Source organism: Falco cherrug, assembly GCF_023634085.1.
Source record: "Falco cherrug isolate bFalChe1 chromosome 11 unlocalized genomic scaffold, bFalChe1.pri SUPER_11_unloc_3, whole genome shotgun sequence".
Taxonomy (NCBI): Eukaryota; Metazoa; Chordata; class Aves; order Falconiformes; family Falconidae; genus Falco; species Falco cherrug.
Window position 1 is genome coordinate 92,963 of NW_026599272.1, and position 27,807 is coordinate 120,769.

Here is a 27,807-nt window from a genome sequence, read left to right on the forward strand (position 1 = left end):
GGTGCACGGGCAGTAATGCACGGGGGTGTGCAATGCACAGGCAGTAATGCACAGGGGCGTGCAATGCACAGGCAGTAATGCATGGGGTGTGAAGTGCACGGGGGTGTGCAATGCACAGGCAGTAATGCACAGGGGCGTGCAATGCACGGGCAGTAATGCATGGGGTGTGAAGTGCACGGGGGTGTGCAATGCACAGGCAGTAATGCACAGGGGCGTGCAATGCACGGGCAGTAATGCATGGGGTGTGAAGTGCACGGGGGTGTGCAATGCACAGGCAGTAATGCACAGGGGCGTGCAATGCACAGGCAGTAATGCATGGGGTGTGAAGTGCACGGGGGTGTGCAATGCACAGGCAGTAATGCACAGGGGCGTGCAATGCACGGGCAGTAATGCATGGGGCGTGAAGTGCACGGGGGTGTGTGGTGCATGGGCAGTAATGCACAGGGGTGTGCAATGCACGGGCAGTAATGCATGGGGTGTGAAGTGCACGGGGGTGTGTGGTGCATGGGCAGTAATGCACAGGGGTGTGCAATGCACGGGCTGGGATGCACAGCAGGGTGCAACGTGCACAAATTGCACTGTACGGTGGGGTGCAATGCACAGAGGGGGCTGCACTGGGAGGGGGGAAGGGGGGTTGTCCCTGGGGGTGCAAAGCACCACTCAGCACCCCGGGGCGATGCACTGCATGGGGTGCAACATCCCACGCGGAGGGGGCAGGGGGAACAGACCCCCACCACCCCAATCCCATTGGGGCTGAGCTTGGTGCACCCCCGTGCAGCACTGGGGGGGCAGCTGCAATTAGGGGGACTCATTAGCACCACTGGCGGGTGCGTTTATAAAAATTCCATTTTTTGGCCTAGAAATGTGCTCGGGGGGGAAGGGATATTTTTGTCGAAAAAACCTGCATTTTTTGATTAAAAAAACCAACAATTTCCCTCCGCATCCCAGCAAACACCAAATCATTACAATTTCCACACACAAACACACACACACACCCCCCGGTGAATCCTTTAGGGAAGGGGTTTGGAGCTGGAAGATGCTGCCGCAAGCTGCAAATTTTGTGGGAAAACGCCTTTTTTAGTTTTTTTGAAGAGAAACACTTTTATTCACCCAGCGCGAACCCCAGCGCAAACAAGATTTCCAGAGAATCAAGCTGCTGCTTCAAGGAAAAAACCAACAAAAAACAAAAAACAACCAAAAAACCTAATTACAGAGTCAAATGGGAGGTGACAATGAGAATTTATGCATTCCCCAACAGGAAAATTTTCCATTTTTGGGGGGAATTAGCAAATAAAAAATTTCGCTAAACAGAGGATTGGGGGGGTGAGGGGGGCTGAGGCGCTCACCGGCCTTATCACCGCATCGTGGATGCAAAGAGCTGCCGGGATTGAATCGATGCTTTTATTAATTCTTCCAAACCTCAGCTTTTTTTGTTTAGTTTTGGTTGGTTTGGTGGTTTTTTTTTTGGTGTTTTTTGCCTTTTTCTTTCTAAAACTTCCCACCCCCCACCCCAAAAAAACCCCAAAAACCCAAAAAAACCCAGGCGGAGCTGCAGCTGGAGGGTTTCTTGGGGAACATCCAACTCCTGTGCTCTTCATCCTAAAAGAAAAAGAAAAAAAATTAAATTTTGCAGAAATGAAGCGCAACGGATCTTAACAAGAGGCATTAAGCACTGGGGCGGCTCCTTAACGAAGCAGCTGGGAATTAACCCCCAAACTGGCTACATGTTTGGGCAGGGCGCTCCAAAAAAGGAGGAGACTCAATCAAAAAAATCGTGGATTATATCATCACCTTCACGCAAATATTCACAGTTATTCCGGTTGCGGCTCCGCAGCTGCTGGCAGCGGCTCCTTCTCCTCCTCGCTCCTCTCCTCCTCCTCTCTGCCAGCCCAACCCTCAGTCTCATTTTGGGGGGAACCCGCTGGTTCCTGGGGATTTTCGGGAGCCACAGACGGTTCTTCGGTGGCTTCCGAAGGTGCCGCCGCTGCTTCGGCCGTCGCAGGCGCTTCCAATGTTGCTTCCGCTGACGCTTCCGCCGGCGCCTCCTCCGCTTCCAGCTCGTCGTCTTGCAGGAAGGGGGGCATCAGCAGTGGTTTGGGGGGCTGATCTTGCTCCCCCAGATTTTTCAGAAATTCCTCAGGTTTGGAAAACTCTTTGGAAGCTACTGCCGCTTCTGTAGCTTCCGCCATTCCTCCTTCCCCTTCCTGGGCCACCTCGGCCACGGCGGTTTCGGTCGCTCCTTCCCCAGCGCCGTCCCCACCTTCCAAAGCTTCATCCACGTCCTGATCGGCGATTTCATCCGTGAAGGGATCTTCTCCCTGGGGGGGGGGGGGGGAGGGGGGCAAAAAAAGACACACAAAGAGTCATCAAGCTGCGGCAAAGGGAATCTCCACCGGGAAAACGCGGGAGAGGTGCTGGGTTTGGTTGGTTTTTTTTTTCGTTTTTTGGCAAAACCGAAATAGCGGCTTGGCGCCAGATGGTTTTAAAATGGTGGCCTAAAAAAAAAAAAAAATATATATATATATATAATAATCCATCGTGGAAAATCCCAAAGGATTTGCAGTGAGAGAAGAACCCCGGGAAAAAGATCCCACACCTGGAAGGAGTGGAAAGAACCAGGAAAAGCTGGCAAAGCCCGTGCGCGGCATCGCGGGCGCCGCGCTGGACCCTACGTGTCGGTGCTGCCATCAAAGCGCGCCGGAATTTACTGGCTCTGCTCCTCACCCGGGAGGAATTTGGGATTTATCCGAGACGTTTTAAAATCCAAAAGGAATTCCTCAACCTTCCGGCCCTGCTTTCGAGCCGCCAGATCCCCCTTCCATCCCTGGGAAGAGCGGCGCCGCTTCCACGTTTTCATCTCGCCTTTTAGGTTTGATTTTTATTTTTATTTTTTCTCGGGAGATGGAGGAATCCAGCTGCGGTCGGAACCTGGCGGCTCTCTCCCTCCTACATCCTACCGCGAGGGGTCTCTTGGGGACACCAAGACCCTCCGGATTCGGGGGTTTTTAGTGTGTTTTTCTTTTGGTTTGTTTTTTTGTTTAATTGATAGGTTTTTCACCTGATTACCTTCGTTCAGGCCGACGGTGGATCCCAGCACCGCTCCCCCTCGCTCGCGGGGGGCTCTGCTTGCCTTTGGCGAGGGAGGAAGGTGCGGGGCGAGCGCTTGGAGGGTCAAAGTAAGGGTGGTTGCAGCCCTACAACCTTGACCTTGCCAGGGAGGAGATGCCCCACACACACCCGGTGCTGCAATCCGAGGAGAAACTGCGCTTTTAAAATTCCCTTAAGTTGGTTTTTTTTCGGCTTTTCGTTCTCCCCCCCCCCCCCTCCCCCCCCCCCCCATCGCAGGTCTCAAGCGGGAAGGGAAGGAGGGAGGGCAGCATGCCGACGATGGCAGAAACCTCGCCTGAAATCTGATCGACTGTGTGGCGGAAGGAGAGAGAGGTTTTAAGTTTTTGCAAAAAAAAAAAAAAAAATTAAAAAAAAAAAAATTCTCTGGCCCTTTCCTCCTTTTTTTCCACCCCCTCCCCTCATCCTGGGGTTAATATCTCCCTCGATCAGAGATTCAGACCAGGTTGGCTGCCTCCACGCGAGAAGATCCATGCAGGTTGGAGGAGAAACCTCAACGTTCATCTTCTCCGGCTCCTGGCCTCATCCAGAACGATGAGGATCGTTCTTAACCCTACGGAGGTCACGGGGAGATTAAAAATATCGGGGCTCTACCTCGCGATCTGGACCCCAGTGTCCGTTATCGCCGGTAAAATCTACCGGGGGATGTGAAGTCCACTCGTGGTGGAGACTGTCACGGCTTCCCTTGGGAAGGGCGAGGTGTCCCGCCATCCCTCCGAGGAGGAATCGTTAGGCCGATGGTCAAGAAATCATCTCTTGATGCGGCCAAGGCTTGTTTAATTATCGCCCTGCGTCTCCAGCCTTCCTTTCTGGGGGAAGGTTTGCCGAGAACGTTTTACGGCGAGGTGGCTCTTGGCATTACCTGGAATCCTCAGATTTTCCTCCACCCCTTTTCAGTCTGGTTTTGCACCTGGGAATGATACGGAGACCGTGCTGGGATGGAGCCGAAGATCTCCTCCTGCCGATGGACAAAGGTCAGGTGCCCGTGCTGATTCATTTAGATCTGCCGGCAGCCTTTGATACCGTTGATCATGAGGAGAAGTGGATGCGCCTGCGGACCCTGGCAGGGGTAGACGGAGTTGCACTTGAGTGGTTCCGGTCTTTTGGGGTTTGGGTTTTTTGTTTTGTTTTGTTTTTTTAATATTTTTTTTTTTTTAATTTCTCTGAGAGATCCCGGAGGTTTGCACCTCTCTGCCCCCAAGGGCGCGCTCTCTCTCTCTCTCTTTCTCCTGTGGGGTACCGCAGGGTTTTTATCTCACCCTCCTGGTCAACGTGTATGAGAGGCCGGGTTAAGGGGATCCTATGCCGACAAACTCTCAGCTCAAAGTCTCTTTTCACTGGACCCAGAGGTTGGAGTCACAGTTTGATTCGATTTTTAGATTTTTTAAATTTTTTTTTAATTTTTTTAGCAGAGACTGGGCATGACTGCAGCTCGCTCAGTCCAGGTTTAGCCCAAAACAATAAAACCACGACGCTGGTGGGACAAGGGGAGAAAAAAAAAACAAAAAACATCTGCTCCCCCATGGGGGGGGGTGTGTGTGTGGGCATCTGCCTGCCCTTGTCTGCCAGGTTTGCAAACAAGGGGTTCTCCTGCTGGATCCTGGGCTGTTCCCGGATTCCCAGGGAACAAGCAAGTAGCCACAAGCGCTTCTTTTCATCTTCGCTTGGTGGAGGAGGTAGCGACCTCTCCTCTCTCTCTCTCTCTCAATCTCTCTCTCTCTCGGATGCGGACCTGGCCCGTTACACCCGCGCCGCCTCCGGCCCCGCGGCTCGCTCCGTGGCGTTCCCGCATGGAGCCGCTTCCCCCCCGTGCTCTGAAGTCTGCGCTTGCCTTCCGGGCTTCTTTCTGTCATTCCGAACGCTGGTTTTGGGGCTTAAGCCAACCCTACCCTGCCCTCTCCTCGTGCTCCATCTCGGCTCTGAAGATCGGCTGGGGTGTTCTCTGCCACTTCCCAAGGGAAGAGGAGGACCAAAAGGAGGGGTGGGGTGGGGGTGGGGATGCTAAGGAGGGTGTTTCAGCTCACAGGAATGGGATGCACCCCCCCTGGCGGGGTGCTCCGTCACTTGGTCGAGCTGCCAGGAGCGCCGCAGAGCCCGGCTCTTTAGACAGGGTAAAAACAATTCCCCTCCCCCGTGCAGGGCTAATGGGTGGGCCACGAGCCAGCCACGGCAGATTCAATCCTGGCGGAACTCAAGCGGTGGCTTCCCGACCCACGCGCTCGCTTCCCTGCACTGGGGGGGAACCCAGTGTCCCCCCCGAGACCACAGCTCGAGGGGTGGCCGGGGGAACCGGAGCTCTCCTTTTGCTATTTTGGTTTCTTTAATTAACGTTCCCGTTTTGGACGGTTTCGTAATTGATCTACACACGCCTGGAAATGACAGTAGGTACAGTTTGCAAGTTAAAGGAATGAAAAAATAATAATAATAAAAAAACAAAACCAAAAAAACCACAGCAGAAGTGGTAAACCGCCTACAGAGAAAAGAAACCAGACCCAAGATTTAGAGATAAAAAGGCAGCAGAGTGGCACCTACGCTTCTGCCCATCGTACGCAGCGCAGCGTCCCGTCACCGACACGCAGCACCCAGCAAGACCTGGCTCCGTGCCACTCCGGGAACTCGGCACAAGTTGCCACCTCTCTCCTTCACTCACCTTGAGGTATTTTTCCAGCATCTTTACGATGTGTTTGTTATTCAGGACGCTCTTGGCGACGTGTAAGCTGGTTTTCTTGAACTGCTCTGCAGCCATCTGCAAGGGAAGCCAACACAGGGCTCAGTTCAGAGCAGGAGGAGGTCGAACACGGAGCCTGGCTCAAGAATTTCGTGTTCTGGCCTCCTCCTCCAGCCCTGTCTCAAATCCCAGAAAACATCACAACAAGCAGATGCAAGGGAGCACCTGCCTCTCTTCTGCTAACACAAGCCCTGGAGAAAGATGCATTTCAGCGCCAACAGCTGGAACATCCCCCCCAGATGTCCCCAGATCAGCGATGTTCAGGTCAAACTCCTCAAGACAGGAGACAAAGCCCATCTTGAGGGATGTGCAGTGCTGACCAGAGCTCACCCCATCTCCCATCTGCAACATCCAAAGCCCCTCCCCAGCCTGGGCTAATTTAGGCATCGATTAGGTCTCATGTATGAATTCCCCGAGCACCCCCAGAGGCAATTTTTCATTTTAATTTCTAACAAGCACCCGGAATTTAAGAGGCGGCAACATTTAGCCCGCACATTTACGCAGTCCACCTGGACAACGTACCCTGCTAAACCCCCAGCGAAAACGAAAGGCCAGATTTCCCTTTTTAATATCATTTTTTCCTCCTCATCTCCCCATTTCCCACCTGCTCGTGCCCCCCTACGGAAGGGCAGACCCTGCAGAATGCCGCCACAAGCAGCCCACCACCCCTCACAGCTCCCCCGCCGGTGGCTTCGCCTCGCGGTGCGATCGGAGACAGTACGAGAAGGTTTTTAGAAGCCACAAATAAACCCTGAGTGCCCGGACTGACCCCCCTCTCCTCCCCCAGAGAGAGGTGAAAGGCTCCGGTTTGGAGGCGAAGGGAAGCGAGGGGGGTCTCACCCTGCGGTTTCTGTTGTGATCGGCAGATCGCAGGTGCCTCTGGAGGAGGTGGTTCTGCGCAGGAATCAGCATGTCGCAGGCCATGCAGTGAGCCGCCTCGATCTTCTTAAAGAAATGTTCCTGCCCAATACCTACAGCGACAACCAGACGTCAGCCGAAAATCCAAACCCAAATTTTTGGATCTGGTTAATGCCACGGGCGCCTTTCCACCCCCTCTTAACAACCTTGGGTATCACGGCCAAGACGCTAATTCTGCACCCATATTCCTTCCAGCTTCTGCTTCCAGGGACACACACACACACACACAAATAATAAAATAAAATCACATACATTGCTCTAAGACAGGGAGGAGAGTTACTCTGCTCTAACCCAGATCGTACCGATGCGGTACCCAGTGCAGGAGGAAGAGAGCCAGGGATACACAGTGGTCGGCTTACCCAGGGCTGTTTTCCTCCTGAAACCAGCCTGCCGCTCCAAAAATCTATTTAAATAAACGCAGAAGGAACAAATTCTGCTTCCCCCACCTCTGGGTTCCTTCCTCCTCTCTGCTTCAGCTCACTGCGAGACTTTATAGCCAATGTGTGGCTTAAACTAAACTCCACGCCGCTGCCGGTACAGACGGGGCTGCGTGTTGAGAAGTGTATTGGGGATGCGCACGGCGATGGAGCCAAGCGCATTTTTTCCCCCCCATCACTCTTGTTGCCACAAGAGATCAACTTTGCCACTTTTAACATTAAAATCGAATGCAGGATCCAGCCAGATTAACCAAACGGCCACAAAAAAAAATAGAATCAACAATTCCTGGGAGTTTTCCCCCCCCATTTCCCTAATTTTAATCCCTCTGACATTGTGTGAGCCTCATGAATCTGCTGCTTGAGAAACCACAGCAAGGACTGCCACTCCCCCGTGGCAACCGAGACTATTTATTTCAGAAAGCTGGCAAAAACCCACCCAGAATCTGAGGCTGAGTTACCCGAATCCTCCACATCTGTGCTGCTGTCTCTCCCTGGAAGGAATATTTGTGTTTTCTTGCACACTCACTCGGTCCCTGGACGCAGAACAGACACTCACCCTTAAAAGGATCCGGCTTCTGTTTCGTGCCCTCTTTCTCCGTCAGCTCCTGGCGTCGCTTCTCGATTTTCTTATTCCTGTTGACAATGTATTCCTAGAAGGGAAGAGGACAAAACTCGCTGTCTGCCACGCAACGCACTGAGACGATCCAGTAGCTCAAAAGGGAAATGAATTCTCCCGCAAGGAAGACAGCAGTCAGTGAATTAACTAGACCAGGTGGGTGTTTTTCTCTCCCTGCCTCCCCTCGTTTCTACCGGAGCAAGAGACTGAAAGATCCAAACCGGAGCCAAACAGAACCTCGCTCCCAAATCACCATCTGATTCCTCACGGGAAACCCCAAATCCTTGAAAAATGCCCCCAGAACGCAAACAGTGATCATCCAGAAAATAGAACGCTCTGGTCGTTCTCTCACCTTCCTCAGCTCTAGATGTATAGACGGAGAACACAGTCTCTGGAATATTAATTTCTGATCTTTTCGTTCAAATTCAAATTCAATTACAAATTACAAATTCAAATACCATTAACTTTCCCTCCGAAGATGAAAAGCCGTGACAAAGCGCGGCACGCAAACCGAAGCCATCGGGCAATGTGTTAACGAGCAGTGATTTGAGCTCACCAAACAGGGGGCTGCGTGTGGATGAATTTTCAGCCTCTTTCACTCTCCATTTAAGCCTAAAAATCCCAAATTCAGCCCCGAAAAACCCAGCGTGGACGCAAGGATGGGTTGAGCTAACACCAAGGCAACCCCTCCTACCTGCAGGAACTCGACGGTTTTATCCGGGAGTTTGGTACCGATGTATCGCAAGGTCTCTTTGTGGAACTTGCTCTGGAGGTGTTTCTGGATCTCCTCTTCCTCAAAACTGCGGAACTTGCAGACGGAACAGGCAAACTGGATTCTAAACAGAGCAAACAAAAATTCAAAAACAGAGCCGTACGGCAAATGAGGAATGAGCTCAGCTTCACAAGAACATCAAGAGGAGACCTCTTCAGTTTTCTTTCTATCCCTCAAGTTTTTCCAGATGCCACCCTGCACCATTTTCCTCTGTCTCAGAACTTTGTAACCGCCATGGAGCCCGCGCAGATCGAGCAGCACCTACTTCTCCATAAAACCTTACGCTAAAACCCCGCGTGAGTTCAAAAGCGACTGGAAGAATTCATAGGGCAGGTAGCGAATCGCCCATCTTTGAGACCAAGATCCTCTCCCCAGCGTGGAAAAAAACCCTGAGATACAGAATCACCGTGCCGCCTTCGCCAATTAGTCTCTTTTTAGATCATTTATTGTTTTATTTTAACAGCGAGGCTGCAAATAGAGCCACTGAAAACACCCTTCTGAACTTGGAACTACACTCATCAACGTATTAAAACCCACAGCGTGCTTCCTCGTCTTAAACCAGTCATAAAACACACAAAGAGGGGGACACCCTTCCCCCAAACCTGATGAAATCAGAATGCAGAGCCCCAAAACACTCTAGATTTCTCCCATGTTGTGGGGGTGCATCTCACTCCATCCCCTGGCCACTCCAGGATCTCAGGAATCCTCATTAGGGTAACGAGCTGGGGGGTTAAACATCCCTTGATGGTACCAGCACCTCTTCCACGGCTGAGGTGGGAAATGGCACGACCCTACCAGAACCGTTCCTTATCTGCATCGTTAACATCCTCCAACAGCCTTGCAACATTTCTTATCTGAATCCCAGCAGCACCTACTGGAATCCCGAAAATTCCAGGAATTACTGACTCAGGATTGCAGCCAGGACAGAAACCTCCTGCTGATTAAAGCCAGTCACCTCCGACCCTATAAAGAGCAGCCCTAAGCGAGGTGCCTCGAGCTCTCCTGGGCTCTGATCAGCACTGAGCAGGATGCGACCATCCTGAGCTGCCAAGTCAGGAGGATCGCAGCCGAAAAGCCGATGGAAGAGCCTGGGTTGATATTCCCCTCCTCGAGGCTCAGCGCTGCCCAGGGAGAAAGGCAAGGGCATTCCACGTGATAAATTCAGGGAATTCGAGGGGAACTTTGAACTTTTGTACATTTATCTACGTGTATCTCTATACATCTATTCCTTTGTGCCCATCTGCGCATGAGCATGAACCGATTTAGGCACCTCCCTAAGTCATATCACCATTTCAAACCTGTAGTTAAACCACTTTTTGTAATTTAAGTAAATCCTACCAATTCACTTTGTAAATGTCAAAAATAGTCCCAGCTCAAGTGCTGCGCATGTCTTGTGATCGACCTTAAATTGTGAGTAAGCCTTGGTCGTTCTTTAGATCCAAACTTGTCCAAGCTGAGACTACGACTGATTCCAGCTGCACCCAAGCTCTGGCAAGAGTTTAGAAAGTGAGGGGGTCCTCAAATCCGTGCTCAACGGGAGGGTCTCCCTCACCCTTTTAAGTCTTTAGTTTCCGGGTAAATCATTCCAGCTTAATTTTAATTCGATTCTCCTTTCGATTTATCTACGTCGTAAGTAATAGCAAACTCCGCCACGGAACTTTGGGAAGCCTTACTCCCATAAATTCGTATTAAAACTATTCCACTTAAAATAAAACTTATTAGCGCTTTTGCTGGTGGTTCTTTAAGCGACCTAAACCACTCCTGTGACAACACGGTCAGGCAGAGGAATAACGTTATCTGCAGAAACGCCGGGAACGGGCTGGTTTATTGCTCTTCTTACCTGTCCATAGCACGATCACGCATCCGATCTCTTCTTCGCTGCTTCTCCCTCTTCTTTTTCACCTCCTCATCATCATCCTCACAGCCATCTCCAGATGCTAAGCGGGGGGAAATAAATTAGAATGACCACACTCACAGCCACCCCACTTTGCTGGCTGAGGTATTTTGGGGGCCCAAGTCCCTCCATCTCCTCTTGACTCCCAGCTTTGGGAAGTCACAGCCTGTGGTCTCGGGAAGCTCTCCCTCTCCCAAACCAGCTTCCGACCGGAGGGAAGCGGCAGCCTCTTTCCAAGGCCTCCAGCTGTTATTGTGAAACCTAAACCCTCTTCCCCTCTGGCTCCCTGAACTTCCCACAGCAACTTAAAGTCTTCACAGGCAGTGACGGGATGTGCCATTAGCGGAAAAAGTCCACAATACGGCAAAGACACCCCTCCATCTCCCTTCCTTGGGAGGAGCTGCTACTTCCTCCCTAAATCCTCATTTTTTTTCCCCATTCATCTCTTTTTCACAAGCCTGAAAACATTACTTGAAGTTCAGCAACCAAAGCCAGCGGAGATGCTGTGCACTGCAGTGCTTGAGTAGCAGCTCTGCTTCCCTGGGATGGTTTTAGGTAAGATACCTCACATCACCTTCCCAAAAATTCCTTGGTAATTACTGGGGAAGCAAAAAAGAACTGAAGATTCAGCCGAGCTAAGCTCTGCAGTGGTTTGGGGTGGAAAGCTCAAAGTCAGAGACCTATCAGCCTCACAGGACTCGGGTACTAGATCATCCACCCACAATGTTTTCAGGTGAAGAAGTCGGGAGACCAGACCCAGACATAGCGGGAAGCTTAAATGGGAATTTTAACAACCAGCTACATCTCAGCTGCAATCCTGAAAAAAACCGACAAGCGGCAACGCAAGTCCGACACGTGGTTTTCCCCCAAGTCACTGAATGCAGAAGGCACAATGTGCTTGGGGTTGAGGTGCCTTGACGGAAAATTCCAACCTAAAGCCAGCTGGAGTGGTTTCAGCTACTTCAGACCATGTGCTTTTGAAATTAGTGCTCCAACATACCTTGAGAGATTCCCATCTATATGCAAAAAATCCAAACAAACCAGGGTTTAGCTTCAGTGACTCCCCAAAAAACGATTTAGTTGATGGTATTTTTGCTCTGCCCTGCTTGTCCTCGCAGCAGGGCAGCCAACAGTGGCAAGTGCCTATGCCAAGAAGCCCAGAAGAACCAAAAAAAAATGTTTTGGCACCCCCCCTGGAACCAGGGCAGCACTTCTGCACCATGACAGATGCCAGAGCCCTGGGCTGGGGAACAGGGCACAGCAGCAACTTTTGATTTAAAAACTCAAGGTCTCAGTAGCACCCCGGGGTGAAGCCGATGGATTCAGGGCAGGATTAGTCCAGGAGGACAGCGTGGCGGGGTGTAACATCCCACCTTCCTCTGCCAAACCACACCAGTTCCCATTCTCCTGGAAAAGAGAAACATAAAAAAAGACGCTGCTGTTATTTATCATGATTTGGAAGTTTCACAACCCACCCAGCCAGGTCACACGGCAAGCAAAAGGTCTGTAATCTGGGCATAAAATTATTATTTTTATAAGCGTTTACAAAATCGTTGTTTTACATATACCAGGTTGGGTGTCACCGCTAAGTATCACTTCTCAAAACCAGAATTCCTCGCTGAGTCGCCGTGCCGAGGAACAGTACTGCAGGTTACGCACAGTCCTGAGTAAAATCAACGGCAATGACCCCCATGCAACCTGGCAAACCAACCACTAATTGGAATTTAGCCCTAACGAGCCTCACCAGAAGCAGAAGCACAAGCACAGGATCCGAACCTTTCCACTACAAGTGCTTTCCAGGCACCCGGGTGCAAGCAAATCAGCCAGTAATCCTGGCTGAAGGGCACGGAGAAATTATGAGGAGCAAACAATTTCACAATATATGGGCTCAAAATGCTGTTGCTGGGCGATTTTAAATAATTTGACCCTCATCAAAGTCAAAAGAGCAGAAGAAACTGCTGGAGTGCTTGAATAGTCCCACATTTGCCACAAAGACTGACTAAAAACCCGAAGGGTTACTTACACCTTTGTCAGCTTCATCTCCTGATTTTTCCTCTCCTTCGCCCTCATCTGCTGCACAAAAGAAACATCATTTAGCTGGTGTTGGGGGATGGGGGGTGGGGGGGTCTTTTCTCCCACTTAGGGCCCCTAATAAACCACCAAACGTCTCAGGACTCCAGAGAAGCTCACAAACAGCTCCGTGGTTTCTCTTTGCCCCTCAGTTTCTGTGGCAAACTCAGTTCTTACTTTCACAACACAAGCCTTGGGCATTCAGTTTTGTCCCAGGCCACCCAAAACCACAGATCACAAAGCCTGTGCACTTGCAGTAGTATTCTCGGGCATTAAAATATGCCCCAGGCCACCCAAACACACAGATCACAAAGCCTGTGCACCTGCAGGAGTATTCTCGGGCATTAAATTTGCCTCAGGCCACCAAATACACAGATCACAAAGCCTGTGCACTTGCAGGAGTATTCTCGGGCATTAAATTTGCCACAGGCCACCAAACACACAGATCACAAAGCCTGTGCACTTGCAGGAGTATTCTCCGGCATTAAAATTTGTCCCAGGCCACCAAATATACAGATCATAAAGCCTGTGCACTTGCACGAGTATTTTGGGGCATTAAATTTTGTCCCAGGCCACCCAAACAGACAGATCATAAACCCTGTGCACTTGCAGGAGTATTCTAACAACGCTAATGGCTGGAAAAAAAAGACAACAGCTCTGAAACGGAACAACTCGCAGTCAGCTGAAAGATAAAATGCTTAAAATTAAGGGAAAGGAGCCGGGTACTAGCGGGTGAAGACAGGCTCGCACCGTTCTCTGTGTCATCTCCTTCGCTGTCGGTCTTTGCCTGCTTGCTGTCTGGCTCATCTCCACTTTGTGACTGTTTTCGCTTGCGGCCCCCTCCCTCACCGTCCGATCGCCCACCTGAACGGTTTCGGAAACCTCTTCTCTTGGGCTAAAGCGGGAAGAAATCATTTTTATCAATCAATTCGACACACCGAAAAAGGTGAAAAATCCAAGTATTCCACCCATCTGCTCCATCTCCTAAAGAGGTTTAAATTCCTGTGACCCTACAGACGCATTTTTGGCTATAAAGGGATTTGCACAGCCAAAAAGTTGGTGCCCCCGGAGAGAAGATTTGGGAGAGGGCAAGTATCCAGAGGCTCGATTTTCCATGGAAATGGGTAAACACAAGCTTGGTGTCACTCTGCTCTATCCAGGAGGATTTAAATTATTCCATCGTGGAAGAAGCGTGAATCAAAGGCTTGTGCTTCTCCAAAGGCCTCCGCTCTAACGGTGAAGCCTACCCACCCAGGCAAAAAAAAAAAGCGATCCCGACAAGAAAAAAACTTGTGGATAACTGGCTAGCTGAAAAAGGTCACATAGACATAGTCCAGCTGGCTGGACAAAAATGCACATCGCTCTCAGCTTATCTGAAGTAAAGCAAAAGTTACACAATAACAGGAAGATTGCGGTGGGAAAAGAATGTTGCAGGTGGGAACAGATAACTACAGAAGAGAAACTAGGGGTGGGCTTGGTATTTAGGGAACTAACCAATAATGAGCTTAACTTTTGTAATATGTATGAGCTAATTATAACAAGGCATAAAAGGTGACGGTAAGACACAATAAACGAAGTCTGCTGATCACTCATATTGAGTGACTGTGTCTTCCCTCCGTCGCAACAAAAACTGACAGCGATTACTTACCATGAGCGCGTTCATGTGCCAGGGCACCGTACCCATCCTGTCTCTGTTTCGTTGCCTCCCCATTCCATATGGCATATTCCCATACCGTCCCATTCCCATGCCCGACATCCCCATCATGCCATAGTCATAGTCTCCGTAGTCACCATAGTCGCCATAGTCGCCGTAATCGCCGTAATCCCCATAGTCGCCGTAGTCGCCGTAATCGCCGTAGTCGCCATAATCGCCGTAGTCAGGAATGAGGGCTTGGGAAAAGAGGGAAGGGAGCCTGTTGGATCCAGCGCCCCCCATCCCACGCCCACCCATGTAGTTCAACTCATTCCAACGAGCCGAGAGGCGCTCGGAGCTGGAGGAGGGCATGAAGTGGTCGGCGCGGTTGAAAGCGTTGAGGCGCCCTCGGTTTTGAACGCGGTTTTGACCCCGTCCGCGGATCAGGCCGTAGTTGTTTCCTCGGTTGCGAGACTGATCCCTGCGGCTGTCGAACTGGCTCCCAAAGGAATCGTTCCGATCGGTTCCAACATCTCCGTAATCGTAGCTGGAGCGGTACATGTCGCGGTCGTTCATCGAAGACCTCGAGTCATACGAGTCGAAAGACTCGAATCTGAAAGAGCTGCACAGGAGGAGACAACAGTCAGCAGCCAGAATAAATTTTCCACACATCACACAGGCATTTGCATCCATTTTTATCACAATCCAAGTGTTTCTGGCCAGACAACCAGAATAAAAATATTTTTAAACCCTGCATCCTGATCACTTTTCTGTACCCAGATCGCTTTTTCTTTATTCTCGGGGAAAACAAATAAATATCAAAGAATTGCGGTTTTCTGCACGAGTATCTGGACAGAAATCCTTCAGAGAGATCCTAACAGTACTAACTCAATTGCGTTAAACTGCTCTGGATGTTTTGCCAGCTGAAAAGCAGATCCCCAAAGCTTCCCAGGCTGAAGCTGCCTCACCCTCCAGCTGCGCCTCCGGCCGTGAATTAACGCAGATAAACCCCTCAGTGTCTTGCCCGACCACAGCAGCGAGCATCAAATGATAAAAAAAACCAACCCCAAACTTCATTTATTCAGTAACACTTGCCAACATCTGAATTGTTATTTCAGCAGCAAAACACACCCCGATGTGAAACAGCTCTCCAGACTGGCATAATTTAACCCAGCGGGAGGAAAAAAAAATAAAATTAATTACTGGGCAGCCACGAGGAAAAAGGGACAGAGAGGAAAAAAAATACTTTAAGAAACCTAAAAACTATTAAGTAAAAATCCTCCTGCAAAATCTAGGAACTGAATTGACAATGGAAGTCGCTTTTAATGCTTGGTATGCACATCAAGTTTGATCTGTTTGAGGTTCATATATACGTATCCAATATTTACACACGTGTGCACACACATGTGTCAGGGCAGGTAAAAAAAAAAAGCCTTTTAAGGGGTTTTTTTTCCAAGGAGCAAATGCTGGATCGCGCCTATGCCATCACCACAGCTTCATCTGAAGTCACAGTGATTAAATTAAATTTATTTTATATTATATTACTTATTTTTTTTAAATCAAAATTGTATTTATCAAAATTAATAATAAATAATAAGAATTTATTTTATTATTAATTGAAAATAAAAATTAATTTATTGAAGATAATTAATATGATAATTATGATGATAACGATTATGATAACAATAACAATGATAATTATGATGATAACAATAATAATAAAAAATAATTTTTAAAAGCTATTTTTTTACTACAGAAAATCAGTAAGAAGTGGAACAGTCACCTATCCTGGTCTTCCATCCCCTCCCCTGTCCCGCCGCTGCCCTCCTTCGATAGCATATCCAAACGCTGGTTGATCTTGGCGATGATGGAATCCGAGTTCTCGTTGGCCGAAGTCTCGGCACCGTAGGAGGCAATGGGCATGGTGGCGCTGACATCGGTGTTCATGCTCAGATCCGAAGTTTTGGGTGTTTCCCAGCTGCTGGAGGTGGCAGCAGCCGCGGCGTAGTTGTACGTGGCCGCTGTATTAGCGGCGGTGGTTTGGGTGTTGTAGTAGTCATAGCCTTCGTAGCCTGGCAGGAAAGGAAAATAAAATTGCAGTTAATACAGTTTTTATAAAGACACGAGTAGCTGGAGGAGTTGAGATGTGAACGGACCCTACCAGGCAAGGCTGCAGCAGGGTTTTACTTCCTTTAAAAGAAATTTGGTTTCCTAAAGCAAGAAACCTCAAAGATTCTCGTTCCCCAACCCTACAAGCGTTAAGAACCTTCCTCCTTTGTGTGCTTTTAACTGCCAACACACAGCGCTGCTGGTTTTATTTGCGATTTCTGAACACGACCCTGAGCCACTGACGTCACACGGTCCCCCAAAACACCACGAGAAAAGCCAAACCAGAAGCGCTGCCAGGCACATCGCCATATATCCATCAAAAAAGGACGGCGCCTAACTGAATTAATCAGAAAAATCAAAGCAGCCAGTTGTATTCAAAGAGTGAATATCTGTGGCAAGATACCACGGTGGGGTGGAAAAACCCAACATGCTGCAGCTGCGCTCCTGAAGCTGCTGGATGCTTCAAGCGATCCCAAGATGTGGAGTGATCCCAAGATGTGGAGAGAGGGATCCGTTCCCTGAAGCTGGTGGAGGCTTCAAGCGATCCCAAGATGCGGAGCGAGGGATCCGCACCCTGAAGCTGCTGGATGCTTCAAGCGATCCCAAGATGCGGAGCGAGGGATCCGCACCCTGAAGCTGCTGGATGCTTCAAGCGATCCCAAGATGCGGAGCGAGGGATCCGCACCCTGAAGCTGCTGGATGCTTCAAGCGATCCCAAGATGCGGAGCGAGGGATCCGCACCCTGAAGCTGCTGGATGCTTCAAGCGATCCCAAGATGCGGAGCGAGGGATCCGCACCCTGAAGCTGCTGGATGCTTCAAGCGATCCCAAGATGCGGAGCGAGGGATCCGCACCCTGAAGCTGCTGGATGCTTCAAGCGATCCCAAGATGCAGAGCAATCCCAAGATGTGGAGAGAGGGATCCGGACCCTGAAGCTGCTGGATGCTTCTAGCGATCCCAAGATGCGGAGCGATCCCAAGATGTGGAGCGAAGGATCTGCACCCTGAAGCTGCTGGATGCTTCAAGCGATCCCAAGATGCGGAGCGATCAATCCAGACCCTGAAGCTGCTGGATGCTTCAAGCGATCCCAAGATGTGGAGAGAGGGATCCGTTCCCTGAAGCTGGTGGAGGCTTCAAGCGATCCCAAGATGCGGAGCGATCAATCCGGACCCTGAAGCTGCTGGATGCTTCAAGCGATCCCAAGATGCGGAGCGAGGGATCCGCACCCTGAAGCTGCTGGATGCTTTAAGCGATCCCAAGATGCGGAGCGAGGGATCCGTTCCCTGAAGCTGGTGGAGGCTTCAAGCGATCCCAAGATGTGGAGCGAGGGATCCGCACCCTGAAGCTGGTGGATGCTTCAAGCGATCCCAAGATGCGGAGCGAGGGATCCGCACCCTGAAGCTGCTGGATGCTTCAAGCGATCCCAAGATGCGGAGCGAGGGATCCGCACCCTGAAGCTGCTGGATGCTTCAAGCGATCCCAAGATGCGGAGCGAGGGATCCGCACCCTGAAGCTGCTGGATGCTTCAAGCGATCCCAAGATGCAGAGCAATCCCAAGATGTGGAGAGAGGGATCCGGACCCTGGAGCTGCTGGATGCTTCTAGCGATCCCAAGATGCGGAGCGATACCAAGATGTGGAGCGAAGGATCCGCACCCTGAAGCTGCTGGATGCTTCAAGCGATCCCAAGATGCGGAGCGATCAATCCGGACCCTGAAGCTGCTGGATGCTTCAAGCGATCCCAAGATGTGGAGAGAGGGATCCGTTCCCTGAAGCTGCTGGATGCTTCAAGCGATCCCAAGATGCGGAGCGAGGGATCCACACCCTGAAGCTGGTGGATGCTTCAAGCGATCCCAAGATGCGGAGCGAGGGATCCGCACCCTGAAGCTGCTGGATGCTTCAAGCGATCCCAAGATGCGGAGCGAGGGATCCGCACCCTGAAGCTGCTGGATGCTTCAAGCGATCCCAAGATGCAGAGCAATCCCAAGATGTGGAGAGAGGGATCTGGACCCTGAAGCTGCTGGATGCTTCTAGCGATCCCAAGATGCGGAGCGATCCCAAGATGTGGAGCGAAGGATCCGCACCCTGAAGCTGCTGGATGCTTCAAGAAATCCCAAGATGTGGAGCGATCAATCCGGACCCTGAAGCTGCTGGATGCTTCAAGCGATCCCAAGATGTGGAGTGATCCCAAGATGTGGAGCGATCAATCCGGACCCTGAAGCTGCTGGATGCTTCAAGCGATCCCAAGATGCGGAGCGAGGGATCCGCACCCTGAAGCTGCTGGATGCTTCAAGCGATCCCAAGATGCGGAGCGAGGGATCCGCACCCTGAAGCTGCTGGATGCTTCAAGCGATCCCAAGATGCGGAGCGAGGGATCCGCACCCTGAAGCTGCTGGATGCTTCAAGCGATCCCAAGATGCGGAGCGAGGGATCCGCACCCTGAAGCTGGTGGATGCTTCAAGCGATCCCAAGATGCGGAGCGAGGGATCCGCACCCTGAAGCTGATGGATGCTTCAAGCGATCCCAAGATGCGGAGCGAGGGATCCGCACCCTGAAGCTGCTGGATGCTTCAAGCGATCCCAAGATGCGGAGCGAGGGATCCGCACTGAAGCTGCTGGATGCTTCAAGCGATCCCAAGATGCGGAGCGAGGGATCCGCACCCTGAAGCTGCTGGATGCTTCAAGCGATCCCAAGATGCAGAGCGAGGGATCCGCACCCTGAAGCTGCTGGATGCTTCAAGCGATCCCAAGATGCAGAGCAATCCCAAGATGTGGAGAGAGGGATCCGGACCCTGAAGCTGCTGGATGCTTCTAGCGATCCCAAGATGCGGAGCGATCCCAAGATGTGGAGCGAAGGATCTGCACCCTGAAGCTGCTGGATGCTTCAAGCGATCCCAAGATGCGGAGCGATCAATCCAGACCCTGAAGCTGCTGGATGCTTCAAGCGATCCCAAGATGTGGAGAGAGGGATCCGTTCCCTGAAGCTGGTGGAGGCTTCAAGCGATCCCAAGATGTGGAGCGATCAATCCGGACCCTGAAGCTGCTGGATGCTTCAAGCGATCCCAAGATGTGGAGAGAGGGATCCGTTCCCTGAAGCTGCTGGAGGCTTCAAGCAATCCCAAGATGCGGAGCGAGGGATCCACACCCTGAAGCTGGTGGATGCTTCAAGTGATCTCAAGATGTGGAGTGAGGGATCCACCACGTGCCTGTGACTTGTGTTTTTATTCAGATTATAATTTCTCCAGAGCAGGAACAGCTTTTATGCTCTGCGCCAGCACAATGCTCAGTGCGACGGGGCGCGAGTCCTCGACAGGAGTGCTCAGGCTTTATAAAAAAAGAGGAATAACAGGAAAAAAAAAAATATCCTCATCTTCAGCTACGACTTGAGCCGGGAGGTTTGAATCCACAGCCTGACACGCAGCGTTCAGTTTTATACTGTGAAGGCCAATGAAATAATATTTTCGACAACAATTTCAGTCTTTTGCTTGGGAATGTGTTAAGACTAGCTTACAAGAGCCACAGGATCCAAACAGAGGCCAATTAACTAATTGCTCAGAGCTGCCAAGTTCATTAGCGAAAGCAAATCCTGTTTTACTGAGGAAGTGCCGGCTCGCACAGAGAACTGCGCCCGTGCACCATCAAGCTGCCAGAATTACAAGCACAAAGCTTGGGTTTTGAGGGGAAAATGATATAAACTCGGTAAAATCAATCTATTAATGCACACATCCGGCTGTCCCAGGTCAAACGAGAGGAGGGGACACAAAAGAAATCAACTTTTCTCATCCTCGAGCTCATTTTTCTGCTTTAAGGAACAGATGGCCACCAGTCCTCAGGACAAAGCTGCTGCCTTGGCAAGAGGAAAAAGCTGCAATCACAGGCACAAAGTAACGATAAATTAATTAATTATTGAGGAGGAGCGGTTTCAAAGCATGGCATCACATCCATGATGCTGACTTCCAAGCGGAGACAGCGCACGAGCCGGAGATCAGCTCCGCAGCCGGCTCGAGGGACCGAGCAGGGCACCCCAGCCCCCGGGGACAAGCGAGGTCGTTCAGCACCTACCTTGCCAACTCGTTGCATTCGTCGCGTATGTACCTGAACAGGACAGAAAAAAAAAAAAGAAAAAAAAAAAAGGTGTTTCAGCTCAAAAAGCTTCGGAGATGAAATATATGTCATTCAGTCTACTTGCTGGGTAAAAATGACAGACGCTTTTGCACAGAATGGGAAAGCAAGCAGCTGGGACTTCCAGTAGCTCATTATTCAAATGAAATGGCTAATATGTCCTTTTTTTAATACGTTTTTTTCAAACACTTTCAAATATTTGTGCTTGAAAACCTGTCAAGAAGCAGTAAAATGGCAGCAAAAGCACCGACGTTCGCTAAACCCATCCCTTTCAGGAGCATCTCGCTGCTTCTGCTCTTGTTCAAGCTGGGCAGGAGGTCAGAGGAGAGCACCCCAACTCCCGAATACCCCAGCCACGCTCTGTTTTGCAGCGCTTATAAACCCCAGGTGATAAAGCAAAGCACAGGATTAACCATACACCAGACTGGGACCAGTTCCTCCAGTAGGGAATGCTGGGAATCATAGCGTCTCACGCTGTCCCGGAGGCAACTTTACAGAAAAACAAGGAGAAATTCCCTCAAACAGATAAAAGGAGAAGAAAGGCTGAAAAAACTGTTTCTATATTGTACAACTTTGGCTAGAAAGAAATAAAAATAAGTTATATTCTCAAATTGCAATTCCCTACATTTTTATTTTTTTTTATATACACAAAACTCACCTTGAGTGTTGGTGGCCCCAGTATTCCAGGTGCCATAACCTGCAAGAAAAAGAAGGGAGCTGTTAGAAAGATCACCTCTGCTCTTATCACAGGGGTTTGTTTCTTCCCTTAATCGCTTCTAAAAACCATGAAGTCTTTAATTACAGCTGCACTTCTGCTTTTTACTGTTGGGGAAACACACCTGAAGCTTGCCTGATGCTTTCTTTCCAATCGTTTCAGCAATCTGAAGGTCAACAAGATGTACCGAAACACTGAGAATTAAAAAAAATGACGGTGTGTTTTGAAAGAGATCAGTTTGAAGAGGTGCTTGACATAAGGATGGTGCAAAACTACGTTTACGTAGGAGAAAATTGCAGGATAAATCATTTAAAGAAGCGAACCGTCATCAAGGACGGACATTTCGATTGTTTTATGCCAGCAGCAGCATCCTTTTTCGCAGGGAATATTGGTTATCCGCAAACGTATTACGAGATGAGCACTGCTACGATAAAAGCCAATCAAATAAATGGAGGTCCCTCCCCTTTCGAGCACTAATTGCAATTTTGTGCTAACGAGGCAGCTTCGGTCTGGTCTCTCCCAAAACAGCAGCAGGATGAAGCGCTTGCCCGGGTGGAAGACGAAGCAAAGGGCCACGACACGCAAGTGCTCCCGCTGTGACTCCAGCAGCTTTCACGTCACAGCAGCAAGGGGTCTTCCTCACCAAAATAAATCATCTCTCCATTTTAAACCTTTTCCCAAGTTTCCGGGGGGTGGGGTGGGGGGGGTGGGGGGAAATCAGCATCGCTGGCATCACAGCAACCCCCAAAAGGCCCGCAGCGAGCTCAGCAAACACCTTCATCTGCTCAAAGGGCATTTGATAAATAAGCTCCGTGCTGCAACAGAACCCTGAGATTATCTAAATTAAATCTTGAAATCAAAAGCACCACGATGGGTGTTTTACTGGGAGCATCTCCCAGCGTCTTTTTTGTCACTTCTCCATGGAAAAACATTTTTTGAATCCGCACTTCTTATTCTGATGGGAAAAAATAAGTTGGTCCACATGCAGAACTGCTGATACCCAGCTTCCTATGGATCCGAATTATTTCGATACCCACTGTATTACCCCAAATTTTTCCCCATTTTTTGTTCTGGCCTTGCCTCCCCCCCGGCAGCTTCCCTTCCCTTTAGCAACCTCATCCCCCTCCAACCCTTTTGACATTTTTGGAGGTGGCCCCCAATTTCACAAAGCTTTTATATGTTCTGAATTGGGCCCCCAAGTTTGAAAAATTTATTTTGGAGAGCCAGACACCGATCCTGCAAAAACTTTTGGGGAGGTGGCTCCTGATTTTGCCAGACTTTCCCAATTTTGGAGGCAGCCCCAATTTTGCAAAGTTGTTTTTTTTTTTTTTTTTTTTTAGCAGCCACCCTCCATTTCATAAACCCTCTCTATTTTCTTGAGATAAGCCTCCAATATTGCAAAGCTTTTGTACTTTTAGCAGCAGCCCCTGATTTCACAAAGCGTTTATATATTTTTGGATGGAGGCCCCCAATTTTGCCAAACTTTTCTCCTTTTGGAAGCAGACTCCGATTTTGCCAAGTTTTTCTCTCTTTGGTGGTAGCCCCACGTTCCAAAAAAAAGGTTTGCATTTTCTGGAGGTGGCCCCCAATTTTGCCAAACTTTTCTATTTTTGGCAGTGGCCCCCCATTTGCAAACTTTTATACTTTTGGAGAGAGCCCCAATTTTGCAAAGCTTTTCTATTTCGGGCAGCAGCCGCCAGTTTCACAAAGCTTTTCTATTTTCCGGGGGCAGCCCTCAATTTTGCAAAGCTTTTATTTTTTTGGAGGCAGCCCCCCGTTTTCCAAAAACTTCTTTTTTGGTGACAACCCCTAAATTGGCAAAACAGCCCCTCATTTTACAATTTTTCTCCTGCTGCCCCTGGCTCCCTGCACAAACCTAACACCCACCAAGGATGGTAGAACACCTCTCCCTCTTAACAACTTGGATTTTTTTGGTGGGCAATCACCTTTAGGCTCACAAATCCTCAAGAAATGATGGGTAAAACAGTCGCCGCTGTATTTTTGAACTCCTGTAGAAACCACAGCACCAACAAAACAGGAACTGCAACACGTGAACACCGTCTCAAGTCGGAGCTTTACTACCGAGTAACTTCCTTTCCCACCACGGGTGTTTTTAGGTCCAGTCATTCCCCGTCCAACTTCGCTTTCCAGCAGGAGCAGGACAGCACCGGGATGAGGTTTTCCAGTGCTGGTGGGGCTCGTGGAGAGGATCAGATCAAGACAGAGCATGGAAATTCAGGACAAACCTCTGACCCCAAAGCCTGACTTTAAAACTGATTATTTTTTTTAAAAAAAAGCTCAATTTTCACGCTCCCTCCTCCAGCACATTAAGTCACCTCTTGCAAACAAACTGCTGAGCACCCCTGATTCTTTCAAGTGACACCAAGTGACACCGAGCCCCCAGTTGTCACAGGCATCATCCCAGCTCGATGCCTGCCTCCAGGCACGCTCGTAGCCGGAGAAAATTGGGAAGAGAAAGGGAAGCCAGAGCAGGGAAGCTTTTTTCTGGGCAGGTTGCTCAGTCTCTCACCCGGGGAACACCAAAAATAGCAGCAGCCTTCACGCTTTCGACCGCACACAGACTGGTCTGATCAAAAGCGAGCTCCTCTCCTTCGATTTTTAAGCCACCTTTGAGAAAATCTTGGGGACTTTAATTCAGGAGGCAAAAAAACCTTGAGGAAAACGCAGGCTGCTCAGCCCAAAACACAGCGTCTTTCAGCCAGTGTCCCACCTCTTTGTACCTCCAGATTCTATAGGATAAATCTCCCCGCCTTTACGTTATGTGCATACATGTTGGCTGTCTGACTGGCCACAATGACCACTGTTACCACTACGATCGTATTCTTTCAAGGAATGAAGAAATCTGGGTTAATTCAAGACCTAAAGCTTTCAGTACAATTTCAGAACGCAGTAACTGGAGTTCAACATCTAATTTTGAAACAAAATATTACGTCAGAAAACCCACTAGATGAAAGACTTGGGTACGAATGACTCTACCAACGAGCAGAGGTTGCATACATCAGTTCTGCAGCAGCACAGCACATCCATAAACATCCCCAGAGAGAAAAACGCAGCGGAACAAATCATCGCCGCCTTCTGGGATAATAAACACAAAGTAACATGCAGAGCAAGGAAAAAAAAAAAACCAACTTGGAACGGAGCAAGTAGTGGATTTTACAGAGCTAAGTGCACAACGCGTCCTGACTCCCGGCTGACTCCCAGGACGGCGCTCCCTGAGCTGGGGGAAAAGCTTGGGGATCGTTTTTCTCTGCACACATGTACGAGGGGAGCACGACTCTGGAGCCGAGGAAGCAACCTCCACAGATCTGCTTTGTTTAGTCTGTGTGAAGTGCTGAGAAGTTTAAACACCAGCAGAAAAAAAGCCGGAGCCCAGGAGACAATTCCTTCTGAAAGCAGGGAGGCCCAAGCTTCTCCTGCTGATTTCAACAAAGGACTTTATCCGGGGAGAATGAAGTTTGTCTTCTGCTGGAATCAAAGCAACCCAAGTATTTAAATTAAACCTATATATCACATGCTCCACACAAGGTTTGGCTGTGAAGGGTGCTCTCCTCTAAAACCCACTCACGTGGAACCGCACGATCCTCAACGCGCAGAGAATTAAAAATGAAGGGGCTGGTTATGAGGCGACTACACCTGAGGTTTATTTATAAACCCCCAAATATACAAGAACTCATTCATTTTTCCACCATGTAATGGTAAAAGTCCACAACAAAACTGCAAAGCGCTCGGGGGTTTTAATCTATTAATAGTTCTGCAAGGCAAAGGGAAGACTTAAGCAGCTCATTAACTCCACAAAGCCAACGAAATCTTTCTCAGGAGTAACTTTTAACTGCCTAAACTCTTCCGAGCTGTTTATCCAGACTCGCTCAGGTGTTGGCAGAGAGAAACTGGCACTCGTAGAGCACGATTCAACACAGATTTGAGGTGTTTTGTTTTTTTTTTAATCCTGTCAATGTTTCTCACCTCATTTTTATGCCCAAAGAACAGGTAAAACACTTAAAAAGCATTTAAAAGCATGATGAAAGAGATGCCGGGCATCAGGTCTCCACCAAGCTGAAAGTGGAGACAGGAGGAACCTGGAAAGAGCAACTTGTCAACAGGTCTGTATCAACACGACGCCCGGGTGAATTACCAACGATCATTGCATAAAAAGTGACCTGTGGGGTTATTAAACACATGGAGAAACGGCACTGCTGCTGCATTATTTATAAAATCCCACCACAGTCGTTATTATGTTATGAAACCCAAGGAAGCGTTTTCAATAGCAAAAGTAAAAACCGCCCTCGTGGGACTGTGGTGTCCCTGAAGGTGAACATTAAGAGAAGCATGAACTCAAGGTGGGAAGAGGATGGAGAGCTCCGAAGGGGCACGACAGGGAGGGGATCCAGGCTGTTGGGATGCTCCGGGTGGATCCAGGCTGTCGGGATGCTCCGGGCTCCGATCTGGGAGCATTTATTTACCCACATGCCACCACCTCACAGCTGAATCAACTTCATCCAGAGACTTTTAAACTGATATGCATCGATCCAACTTTGACCAGGGGGACTTTCTTTCCATTTCCATCTTCCACAAGCCTCGTTTCAGGAGTTAAAGGGATAATAAACCCCAGCAGAAGCTGGGAGAGCACGGCGAGGCTGATCAGCTCAAGGCTGTTCCGCGCTTTGACGAAGGAGGGTGGGTTTTTCCCCTCACAAATCGCTCCCCCACGCCAGCAGACAAAGCTTAACGCCATTAACAGCCTTTCCCCGCTGTTCTGAGTCTCGTCAGCATTCCGGGGGGCTCTCGCCTGCCGCCCTACCCTTTGTTTGATGCCTTCTTGTGAGGCGGGGACATTTTGGGGGGCTCTCACCTGCAACCTTACTCTTCATTTGACGCCTTCTTGTGAGGAGGGGACATTCTGGGGGGCTCTCACCTGCTGCCCTACCCTTCCTTTGACGCCTTCTTGTGAGGAGGGGACATTCTGGGGGGCTCTCACCTGCTGCCCTACCCTTCCTTTGACGCCTTCTTGTGAGGAGGGGATATTTTGGGGGGCTCTCCTGCCACCTTACCCTTCCTTTGACAACTTCTTGTGAGGAGGAGCCATTTTGGGGGGCCCTTACCTGCTACCCAACCCTTAATTTGTCACCTTGTGAGGAGGGGACATTTTGGGGGGGCTCTCACCTGCTGCCCTACCCTTCGTTTGACACCTTGTGAGGAGGGGACACTTCGGGGGGGCTCTCACCAGCTGCCCTTCCCTTTGTTTGTCACCTTCTTATGAGGAAGGGACATTTCGGGGGGCTCTCACCGGCTGCCCTACCCTTCGTTTGATGCCTTGTGAGGAGGAGACATTTCGGGGGGGGCCTCACCTGCCGTCCTACCCTTTGTTTGACACCTTCTTGTGAGGAGGGGACATTCTGGGGGGGCTCTCCTGACACCTTCCCCTTCCTTTGACGCCTTCTTGTGAGGAGGGGAAGCACCTCAGGGGGTGCAGGCACAGCTGGGGGGCTCGAGGAGGGAAACCGGGGGGGGAGGACGATGACACAGGGCCACCACAGCTCGTTGTGTGGCTGTGACAGATGCCAGGATCGGGCCCCCGCTGCTGAGCCACCCGCTGGGGCTCCCCCCGGGGGTAACGGGGGGGGGGGGGGTGTGTGTTCAGCTCCGCCCGGGGTGAAGACGGTGCCCCGCGGTGGGGGGGGAGGGGGGGGCGGCGCTCAGCCGATGCCCGGCGTGGGCCTGAGGATACGCTCCAGCTGCCCCCACCGAGGACCCCCTTCATCAAGCGGCCCTGCAGGGACCTCCCCGGGGAAGGAACAGGGCGCCCGGGGGGGGGGGGGGGGGGGGTCATAAGCGGGGGGGGGGGGGGGGTGGGAGGCGCACGCGGCGGGGGGCGTGGCCGCGCGGCCGCCATTTTGTGTCGTCTTCAGAAATGGGACCGGCTCCATTTCCGCCCCCCCAGCGGCCGGGGGGCTGAGAAGGGAACAGCCCCCCCCCCCCCCTCAATAACACTCGCCCACCAATCGGCGGCGCCCAACTGCGGAGCGACGCGGCGCTCGGCCAATCAGCGTCGGCGCCCCCTCACGGGAGGAGAGCACAACGCCTCCCGCAGGGGCTGACCCCCCACCGTTATGGGGAGCCGCCGCTGAGGCAGCGGAAGAAGCGACCCGCCGCCCCGGGGAGGAGAAATTCCGGCCCCAGCGCCGCCCCGGGGCCGCCCGCACCTACCGCCGTATCCCTGCTCCATCGCTCCCCTCCGCCTCCGGCCAGCGGCGCCGCACTGCCCTCCCCAGCGTCCGCTGCGCAGGCGCGCCGCGCCCGCCGCCCATTGGGCCACTCCGCCGCTCTGCCCCGCCCACGAAGCTTGCCATTGGCCGCACTCCAAAAGCCCGCCCCCGCGCCCGCCATTGGCCGAGCTCGCCGAGCGGCGCGACGCTCCCTTCTCTCCCACTGGCCAGCGCGCCCCTGCCGGCATCCATCCCCCGGTCCTATTGGCTGAATCCCTTGTTCCGTGGGTCAATGCCGAGGCCCCCTCCTCCTGTCAATCATAGCCGTTGCCTCTTCTGATTGGGTGGCGGCGCGGGGCTCGCCCGCTCATGGTGCATTATGGGGGCGGTGAGCGTCACCAGGGAGCTTGAGGGGCAGATGTTACAGTGCGGCCCTCACCTGCCCCT

At 50.8% G+C, this 27,807-nt stretch overlaps 1 protein-coding gene across 5 annotated transcripts; it reads right to left on the bottom strand.

Moving 5' to 3' along the window:
• Window positions 1–1,056: 1,056 nt before the first annotated feature.
• Window positions 1,057–27,470, bottom strand: AKAP8 (A-kinase anchoring protein 8). Of its 5 annotated transcripts, none has more exons than XM_055699938.1 (14): window positions 27,362–27,470; window positions 21,080–21,118; window positions 20,362–20,394; window positions 15,978–16,266; window positions 14,210–14,816; window positions 13,312–13,456; window positions 12,517–12,564; window positions 10,438–10,534; window positions 8,520–8,661; window positions 7,766–7,859; window positions 6,695–6,825; window positions 5,777–5,872; window positions 1,792–2,318; window positions 1,057–1,599 (listed from the first exon to the last, which is right to left on the bottom strand). In XM_055699938.1, exons 1-13 carry the CDS (start codon window positions 27,378–27,380, stop codon window positions 1,812–1,814), a joined length of 2,247 nt encoding a protein of 748 aa, XP_055555913.1. In that variant the 5' UTR covers window positions 27,381–27,470; the 3' UTR covers window positions 1,057–1,599; window positions 1,792–1,811. The 5 variants fall into 5 exon arrangements, 3 of the variants coding, with proteins under 3 accessions (XP_055555913.1, XP_055555914.1, XP_055555915.1); XM_055699939.1 differs by having other exon boundaries at window positions 12,517–12,561; window positions 27,362–27,469; XR_008730403.1 differs by lacking the exon at window positions 1,057–1,599 and adding an exon at window positions 3,989–4,186 and having other exon boundaries at window positions 2,183–2,318.
• Between the last annotated feature and the right edge of the window lie 337 nt (window positions 27,471–27,807).

Coding starts and splice junctions, on each gene's coding strand:
- AKAP8 (XM_055699938.1), bottom strand. Junction 10,535..12,516: donor AGGAGATGAAGCTGACAAAG/GTGTAAGTAACC, acceptor CCCCCCGCTTAG/CATCTGGAGATGGCTGTGAG. Junction 2,319..5,776: donor TGCTGGAAAAATACCTCAAG/GTGAGTGAAGGA, acceptor CCCCCCCCCCAG/GGAGAAGATCCCTTCACGGA.